This window comes from Chenopodium album, chromosome 21 (genome assembly GCF_948465745.1).
Source record: "Chenopodium album chromosome 21, dcCheAlbu1.1, whole genome shotgun sequence".
Taxonomy (NCBI): Eukaryota; Viridiplantae; Streptophyta; class Magnoliopsida; order Caryophyllales; family Amaranthaceae; genus Chenopodium; species Chenopodium album.
In genome coordinates this window covers 16,396,797-16,406,352 of record NC_137854.1, presented here as the reverse complement: position 1 = coordinate 16,406,352, position 9,556 = coordinate 16,396,797, and the positions used below count along the sequence as shown (strand labels likewise).

The 9,556-nt window shown below is 34.1% G+C and overlaps 2 protein-coding genes across 2 annotated transcripts; both read right to left on the bottom strand.

Moving 5' to 3' along the window:
* Positions 1 to 111: 111 nt before the first annotated feature.
* On the bottom strand, positions 112 to 2,198 carry LOC145602458 (serine carboxypeptidase-like 50). The gene has a single exon (XM_081658647.1). It carries the CDS (start codon positions 2,180 to 2,182, stop codon positions 842 to 844), a length of 1,341 nt encoding a protein of 446 aa, XP_081514773.1. The 5' UTR covers positions 2,183 to 2,198; the 3' UTR covers positions 112 to 841.
* Positions 2,199 to 4,833: 2,635 nt separating this feature from the next.
* Positions 4,834 to 8,897, bottom strand: LOC145602218 (nudix hydrolase 25-like). The gene is made up of 6 exons (XM_081658389.1): positions 8,600 to 8,897; positions 6,980 to 7,030; positions 6,395 to 6,487; positions 6,163 to 6,257; positions 5,249 to 5,360; positions 4,834 to 5,160 (listed from the first exon to the last, which is right to left on the bottom strand). Exons 1-6 carry the CDS (start codon positions 8,663 to 8,665, stop codon positions 5,056 to 5,058), a joined length of 522 nt encoding a protein of 173 aa, XP_081514515.1. The 5' UTR covers positions 8,666 to 8,897; the 3' UTR covers positions 4,834 to 5,055.
* Positions 8,898 to 9,556: the final 659 nt, after the last annotated feature.

Below are 9,556 nucleotides of genomic sequence, written 5' to 3'. Positions count from 1 at the left end.
AAAGGAAAACACAGTTGGATTTTACATCAAAGCTCCCTAGAACATGAAATCGTTTTGCCATAGATATCAGATTTATCGATTGTGAATAATTACTGAAAGATCACCCCAGGTTGGCCTGGCATGCTATTAGATACAGATCAATCTGTTTGGCGACCTGTATCTCATTTCTTCTGTTACCTATTCTGTGTTTCTGGTATATTTTTTAGTTTAATTTTTTTTCCTGTGCTTCTTGCACGTTGGTATGGTTTAAGAATGCAAAGCAGGTTTTCGTTTCAGAGCAAAAATAGCATTCTCTCAGCCGCACTCTTAAGATTACTTCCCAAAAATAGGAACAACTGAGTATTCTTTACTGTCCCTCTCAATCAGCCCTTTAACTGCATTTTGTTTTGGGCAATTACTCTCTAAAAGCAATCAACTAATCCTCTGTTTCTCTTTGTTGATTTCCATCCTCTCTCTCTCGAAACTAAATATGCACATAGAATATAACAAGGACCTAAGTGAAATTGACATAACATACCAATGCAATGGTAAGGCCTGCAAATTCATTTCTGAAACCAAAATAAGGTTGTCGATACAGCATGCTAGTATTACACGATCAAAGCTCAATGTTTGTACCCGTTTATTGATCTTACCCATTGCGTAAAGAGTTATTAGTCATAGATATATCTGTACCAATCCTTGAACTCTCTTAGATCACACAACCATTCAAGATCATACTGTCAAAGGCAATGGTACTGTACATCTACAAATGTTTTTGACAAGTCAAAGCTAGAGCTACGCAACTGTTATTTGCTGTAGCCTAATTATGACTGGCATTCATGGATTAATTCCTTCAACATTTTCAAAGAAAATTCTTTGGATGTCGTGATGCAATCTCAATTTCATCTCTTGCGAAAGACCCTTTTTCGAGGATCCAATCCTCGATCATGACCTGTGAATGAACAGCCTGATCAGTGGGCACGAAATGCCCTGCTCCCAACACTACAGCATGAGTCAAACTGCCCCATTTCTGCACATACCCAGCAACCTCCTCTTCTACTTTCCACACTTTCCTCTCTGCATCTTCAAACTTCTGAACCCCTTCCCACCTCAACTTCTTCAGCCAAGCCTCTACGGAAACTACCCCATCTCTCAGGTCACACTGCCCCTGATATAACAATACCTTGGTCTTCTGCAACAACATTTCCACCATGTACTTCACGCTCTTCATTACATCTTCATGTAAAATATCGCCTACTATATTACTGCAGTCCTCCCAAGCCATGGATTTATTCACCCCTAGCGCCGCCTTGACCTCAGAACTGCTCAAAAACTGCTCTACCAAGTACGACTCATAGGGTATTTTCCTCCTGACATCATACAACGTAGCCAACCCTGTCATCTCTTGGAGCATATTCAACACTTCACTCCTTGCATCAGTTGCCTCACTCCATTTCCTCTCCATAACCAACTTTACCGCGACCCTTTGAGCTTGCTCTAATTGTAATCTCTGCTTCTCATTCACTAACCCACTAAAGTAAGCATTCAACCCATGGGTTGTCACCTGGGTTATCGGGTCAGTTAACCCATTTCCAATCGCAATTCCACCTAAATTTACCCTCTCAGTTTCAGGGAGCTCACTATTTCTCCTTACTATGTAATACCCTATTGAAGGAACATACTTTCCTGCATAACTTTCACCAGTAATATAAACAGGTCGATTTCTAAATACTGCTTTATCTAATGCAAGAAATGATTTAATAGCAATAAAAAGATGTTTAGCTACACCATGTTGATCCCTTGGAATCTCCTCTGGTGTAGCAGCAATGCTAAACCCTGTCCCAATTGGATTATCCAAGAACAAAAGCCCAAATATCCGGTTCCATGCGCCTTTATTTCTTTCTAACTCAATCTTATGGTTAACACGCCACGGGCCGAGCTCATAGAAGTTCCCAACCATAGAGGAACAACCAGGACCTCCTTGGAGCCATACAAGAAGTGGAGTTTTTGCAAGTGATGAAACAGGTTGTTGTGCTTCATAATAAGTGTAGTAAATAGACGACTTTGAAGTCGAGTTGACGACTAAGTAGCCGGATTTAGTAGGAAGCGATTCGGGTGTAAATGGGGTGGATGATGAATTGATAGTAGGAGTAAAATTGAGAAGAAGAATAAGGATGGATAATGAGAGGATGAATGTTTTCATAGTGTTTGTTTGTGTATTTTTGTGAAGTGGTGCTTACTATTTAGCATATTGTAGTTTATGATTGACGATTAGGACAATGACATAAAGTCTTCACGTGACATGCGCGTATAAAAGTATCTTTATTTTGGTGAATTTTCAACTTTTAGCTATTCTTTATGATGTTGAAAAGTTTGTTTAATGAGTAAAGACTATAAACTATTTGGTGCTCTACTTAAAACTTTGGAAGTACATGCCCCCGGAATGCACTGCTTATGTATATGTGCTATCGTTGACACCTTGTCAAGTCGTTAACTAAGTGGTTGTTACGTACTATATAGGAAGTTGTACCCTTGTATCTTGGACTAAATTTACAGGTGACTAAGTTTAAAACCTTCAACGTCTAGTTAAAAGTATTACTAGTTAGCTATTAAAACATAACTTTTTATTTTCATAAATCTTTAAAAATTTGAAGAGGGATAGGGGTGTGGATCCTCCCTTTCTGGATTTGTAAGTCTGGTTGAATATACTATAAATTTTCAAAAAATTTAAAAAAAAAAATAATGAAAAAAATCGTGTAAATATAATGGAGGATTACTGGAGTAAATTTTCTTAAAGAGTGTAATTTAAATTTTCGTTTACCAATCAATTTTCAATCTCTAACTTCTTAATTTTTGCACTTTCAGTGTAATTATATATCGATTCAAGCAACCTTTTGGCTAGCATAATTTTGGTTTGTTCGCCTCTTTGATATTTCAATTGTTTTAAGCTTTTCGCTTTTTCTATTTTATATCTATTTTCCAACTTTTAATTAAGTAGTTGGAATTTTATGACTTACATGTCTTGACTCCTGACATTTCATTGATGTTTTCATAGTCACAGACAAAATAAGAGAAACCAATTAAACAAAGCCTTAATGCATATTGTATTTGTTAATAGAGTTAATAATTGGATCATTTATGTACATTTAGGGCCTGTTCTCATTGACCGAACTTGGCTGAACTGAATATTTTATAAGTGAAGGAAATTAGGAGCTGAACTGAACTGAACTGAATTTCTACATAAGAGAACAAGGCCTTAGTTGGGTAAGTATTTGCTAAACCATCAATTATTAGAGGATGGTAAAAATGGCAAAAGGTCCTTTAATGGCAACTACTATATGCAATATAATGATTTAGTTTTAAGTTACTTATCTCGTATACAATTATACAAAGCCTTCCTGTCCTCTCTTCAAGGGATATAGCCCTACAAGGGCTTTTTTTTGGGAGATAAGGTAGGGACCATAATATTTCTTTCACTAAAGTAACACATGGATGCACAAGAGCATGTAAGAAAAATGAGTATGAGCACAAAAATGGTACATAATTCATTAGTTAAGAGAATAGTAGTTATAAATAAAAGGAAAATGCTATATATGCGCATAGGGTTGTATTTAAAAAGCTAAAAATGTAATTTGCGTGTGATTTTATCATACATTCCTAGTCTTACTCTTAAGTGCTACATATAGCATTTCTTTAAAAAAAAAAGTGCTACATATAACATTACGCTAAATAAAATTATGTATAATAAAAATAGAGCAAATAACTTCAACAATACCAAATTAATTGGAGACCAGAGGAAAATTAGTGACTTACTACAGAAATTTTAACAAATGAAAATTATGTGTTCCCTATATAGACTAATTAAGTGCTAAATTCACTACCCTTTGTATTTTTACCTGCGCAATTTTTCTTTATCAAAGCTCACTATTATTGGCTTTGTTGACTTTCTCTTCTCCGAGAGTCGCAAATTATTACTCCCACTGTTTCATTTTGTTCTTTCTACTTTGATTAGTTTTATGACTTTTATCCAACGAAAATATAAGACACCTTACCAAAAAATAAAGGCCATAACCTACTGCTATAATTGCTCAATATATCTTGAAGGTCAATCATTTTTATAAATACTACAGTAGTATAAAGTCACAAATAACAATGATGTAAACGAAATTCGATTCAAACCTCATATAGTTGGGCATCACTTCTAGTTTTAATAAAAGAAAACATATTGATAAGTTTCAACGATAGCGACTACCGCCTAGAGAAGTACTTAGTGGGATTCAACACAAGGCACCTTTGATGGTCAGCAAGTGTTTGCGTTATTCAAATGGACTGAAAAACGTGAAAACGTTATCTTAATGAAAATGAAAATTCATTAGTCTGACAAATGACTAGGGAGTCATGTTACATGACTAATAAGGACGAACATAGCTTCATCATTCTGTATTTTGGTATATCCCTTAGCTTGAATATTCAAGGGTATTTCAGTAAGTTCGTTGAAAGAGATTTCAAGGACAAATGATGTATATTTTCTCAAAAAAAAAAATTGTGGTTAGAGCTTCCTTCCCGATTTCAGGGGATCTTGAGATCGATTCCCATCATTTGCTCTTGTCATTGATATATACAACGATATAATCATATATATGTCCATGACAAATGATAAGTGACAGGTAGCTGAATAGGAATAGTAATCAATCAAACTAAAATTTTCAACAATTGCAACTCAATCTGAAAAGCCTAATTGAATACTTGTTTGATGTTCTCTCTAACATATTGAAAGATAAGCTAGTAGATCAAATTTTTGTTCAATTCTTACTCCTTTCATTTATGGTAATATTACTAGCAGAATCAAATGACTGAAAACTGAGAACAGATCCTCAATTACACTTTCGAGCTGCGCTAACATTAACAGTCTAGGAATCCCTCAAACATTAAGTTTTACACAATGTCAATTCTCAGATGAAAAAATAAAAAAAAGAGCTTCTATATTAATTTACAGAAGACTGACATAAGATTTACATAAAGATTTAGTAAGGTAAATTAAGAGGCTTGGTGAATTACAGCCTTTTAGGCTGTGATTTACCACTTAGCTGACTTGCACTTAGCAGATATCGGGTTGATGTCGATATATGACCTGAAGTTGTTCATAATTTCCTCATATACTGGCCTTTTATAATCTACTGCCTGTTGAAATGTAAAGTCAATATCCTACTAGAAGTTCAACAAATACGGCGAAATTAAAGCAACTCAAAAATCATTGTTTTTACTTCACCTGATCAATGACCTCATCAAGGGTTGCCCATTTCCACTCGGAAAATTCTGTTTCTGCTTCTCCAGTTGCTAAATTGATCTCACGTTCATCCGCTGTAAACTTCATAAGGAACCTGTCCAAGTTGAAATTCTTGTGTCATCAATTCTGATCAATATTAGCCAAATCACGTAAGCCTAAACTAACTACTAGAAAAATGAGCAGAAGTACATCCAACAGTTACAGCATGTTCTAAAACTGAAAGAAGTGATGTTAGACAAACTATGACATAGAATACTGTACTAGTTAGTACGTAATATAATTAGTAGTCCAAGTCTGACTGTCTGAGACCTCTTAGAAAAGTATTCGGCTATAGAAACATAAGAATGAAGAATATTTACTATATGTCGGTCTGTTGTTTCTCATCTCTTCCATTTAACAGCCGGTAAATTAAATCGTGAATATAGTTGTGCAGGTTTACTTTGAGCAAATTCTTCGAGGATCATTCTTTCGTTTCCCCTTTTATAACAATATTCATTCACAGACAGTCTATTAATGTAACTAAGCATCTTACTTTTTTACCAATATAAAAAACCATGTGTTTCACCAACATTAAAGTTCCATAGACTGTGAGCAAGTTCAGAATATATTTTCTCTTGCAAAATCCTCAAGAGTAATAAAGACAGGGCACAGGAAAATATTCTTTATCTACCAAAAGTGATATGAAAGATGTGTTTTTCATAGTCCTAGGAACATTTTTGTACAATTATGTAACTAAAAAAAGCGTATCTATAGGCTTGCAGTCTTAGAATGTAGTCACGAAGTTGTTGGGTAGAATTCGGTAAATTTTGAGATAGATCTTTCCTTGAGACTCCTCTACTTACAACTACGACTAAAAGAGGGGCAAGACAAATAACAATGAACAAGATATAGTTTACCACTTCTGTGCCTGGCCATGCCATTCTCCACCCCACAAGCGATTCACTTTTGCCTTTACAGGAGGAGGGAAGTCATAAGTCAGCCAAGTTGGGGCCTGCAAATTGATATGCAACAGTTAAGAGAAATATACTTAGTATAAAATAAAAACAGAGAAAAAAGAGCAAGCGAAATCTGCACTATATTTAAGATGATTCCACCATCATAGATTTCAAAAATATTCAGGAAACTAACCTCAGCAATAATATCAACAGATGTGATCCCAGTTTCCTCGCGTAATTCTCTGATGGCTGCAGACTTAGGATCTTCACCATCTTCAATACCTCCCTACAGTCAAACAAGAAGTTATTAAAAGATCAATACAAACTTGTTCGAGATATTTTAGTATTGCAGGCTACTTATGCCAAAAAGAAGAGCAAGAATCAAAGGTAAAGAGATTATTGTGGTCACTCTCTAAAAGCTACAAGTATAAAACTCGGTATAGTGTTTTAATGTCTGTGAAGAGGTGTTCTAAATAAATAGAGGTTCGAATATTCTTTCAACTGAACATAAGTAACTGACCCAATCTTAAGTTATAACAACACTCATGAGTCATGAGGAACACGAAAATCATCAGTCAGCCAGAAAAGCTAAACCATAATGCCTTATCCGGACAATGTTGGAATTGAAACTGGTTGCAGCCTCACAAACATGTTATTATTACAGAAGCTTCTAAGAGAGCTTGTGAACTGTGATAAAATTGATGTGCTGTATTCAAGAAAATTCACAGTCTACCAAATTACCAATAAAAATTTACAAGGAATATGTTATAAATTTTACCTGAGGCATCTGCCAAGCTCCAGGGACATTTAGCCTTGATGCCACAAATATCTGCATCAAATATTAACCGTGATGATAAACTCAAACAGAACTAAAATAAACAGCAGGCTACTTATAAACTCAAACTTTGAATCTTCTCTGTTTCCGTCTTTTCTTTGTCCTTATCACTCATCATTGGTACAAAATTTAAATCTCAATATGTTAAACATGGAATAGCCGTAGCACAAATGCAGTTACGATTTTCTCTAAGAAAGAATGATCAAATCACCATACTCATTCTTGGATCACATGTCACAATATAATGTTTAAGGTACTAATTAATCTTTTAAACCCTGAGGAGAGTGCAGTACTGCAATGTATTATGAATATAATCTTTTGAATTGCAATAAGCACATAGTGTTAGGTTTTGTGGATGACACTTGATTAGATTGGTGTGAAAGATTAGGAACAAAGAAAGCGAGGAATCGTAAATTAAGTGACATAGTCGATGCATAAAGTGGGAGTGATCGAGCACAAATAACAAGGGAGGAATCGTAAATGACTTAGATAATGTGACTATTGATTCCGGACAGAATGAACATTATGTACAAACACTTACAGAACAAAGATATATGTTCTCTTTATTATCAGCTTATCTGAATTCAGATTTCTGTAGAACTCACTTGTCTATCACTATCAGGGTTTGTTATGATAGCAATATACAAAGATACACATGCATTTGAATCATTTTGGAAAATTTTTATGCAAGGGAAGTTTGTATGTATTTAATGTTTGCTCAACATGATATTATAAATAATATAACTATTTCCAACAACTTCCACTTTATTTAACAAGAACCAAAATTGATTCAATTATTATTATTATTTTCGTAATAAATCTTTTATTGTATATATAATTGTAATTATACGAATTAAAATCCTGGGTCCGTGTCATTGCTTTCAAATCATATTGGAAACCCCACATTCATTGAAGAACCTTATGCTAGACTTTTGAAACAAAAGATAAAAGCATTGGCTTTCTATTTTTAGCTTTAAATGATAATTTCAGATAAACATGTAACACTAAGACCAAATCAGAATCCATGGTTAAAGAAGACCTATCCAAAAAAAAAAAAAAAAAAAATTGAAACAAACAATTAAGAAACAGGGTCATATAGATTAAAAATGAGATTTAAATCAAACCTTGATTTTCAATTTTAGAAGCTACAAAAAAAATTGAAACATGATTTTATGATCCAAGAAAATATAGGTGCCGAATAAAAAGCCACAAAGAACAAATAACATAGACAGGATTTGATCTCGTGTCTTGGTACCACCGCTCAAGACTTTGACAAACTACCCTAGTGGTTATCCACAATATAATCCAAAATTTTATTTATTGACAAACTGATCTTTCAAGAGAACAGTTTTAGCAACACCATAAAAAATAACAGTGAACAACCAACATCAAAAAATTAAATATAAACATATAACAATCCTCGCTAATTTAATTACTTATTGCAGATTAATCTCATAAAATTATATAACAGCAAATATAAATTTTGCCTAAAATAGATTGCATAAATTTTGCAATTTACATCAAGACGATGCAAATAACAATCCTAATTTATCGAAAAAGTACCTGATTATCGTCGTTTATAAGACATATTCCGACGTTTGGACGGTAGCCTGAAGGAAGACCCTCCATTTTTGAAGAAGAAGAAGAGAGGAGAGAGAGTCAGAAAGAAGTGAGAAAAAATATGATGATGGGATGACAAAAGCAGCTATTACTTCAAAAAGTCTAACAGTATTGGAAGTATTATAGAATTCAGAGATACAACTGCCAGGGCAAACAACCTTTCAGCAGTCTCTCTTATGTGTCAGTCTGTTCGAGGAATTTATAGTCACATATACTATTAAATAAAATTTGTGGATTGTATTAGATAAGCCGTTATGAGAGATTTAGACAATGCGATCTGAGAGTAAGTTTACTATTAGGTGGAGTAATAAAATGAAAAGTAGATGCTCAAAAAAGGAGTAAAATAAAAATAAAAATGTAGAAAGAAGGTCCTTATCCTGCGCATGTGTACATGATATGGACGTTTTGGTATCTGAAGACTGATAAAATTTTGCTGAAATTCAGAGAAAGGTAATGCTGAGAAAAAAAAAGGGATAAAATAATGGGTAGTGGTGGTGGGCTTTTAGTGAAAAAGAGTTGACTTTGAGGAAGCCTTTTGGAAGTGTCTTCTTTTATGTCAAATGATGTAATTATGAGTTTGCCAGAGTAGACCCCATCCACCCAGGTTGACGGGCTGGCTACTTGCCTGCTTATGCCCGCAATTTTAGGACTGCGTACACGCGTTCTTAAAAATTGCTTCAATTGACTTTTTACGGTTGATTTTTTATGGCTAACTAAAATTCTTTAAGAAAATCGATTTGGTATTCGATTAGAAAAGTAGGGTGCATGATCTGATATTTTATATGGTTAACCGTAAAATTTCTTCATTTTCGTATTATTAAAAGTTGTTAGTAAAGGGCTTGTTTGACATCATTTTTTATTTTCAGTTTTCTGTTTTTTTAAAAAACTAAAAACCAAAAA

Bases quoted from the DNA above. Each gene is read 5' to 3' on its own strand.
- LOC145602458 (XM_081658647.1), bottom strand. From the start codon at position 2,182: ATGAAAACATTCATCCTCTCATTATCCATCCTTATTCTTCTTCTCAAT.
- LOC145602218 (XM_081658389.1), bottom strand. From the start codon at position 8,665: ATGGAGGGTCTTCCTTCAGGCTACCGTCCAAACGTCGGAATATGTCTT. The intron at 6,258-6,394 runs GTTAGTTTCCTG...ATCAATTTGCAG, and splicing joins CTGTTGATATTATTGCTGAG to GCCCCAACTTGGCTGACTTA. The intron at 5,361-6,162 runs GTAAACTATATC...CAACTTGGACAG, and splicing joins CATGGCCAGGCACAGAAGTG to GTTCCTTATGAAGTTTACAG.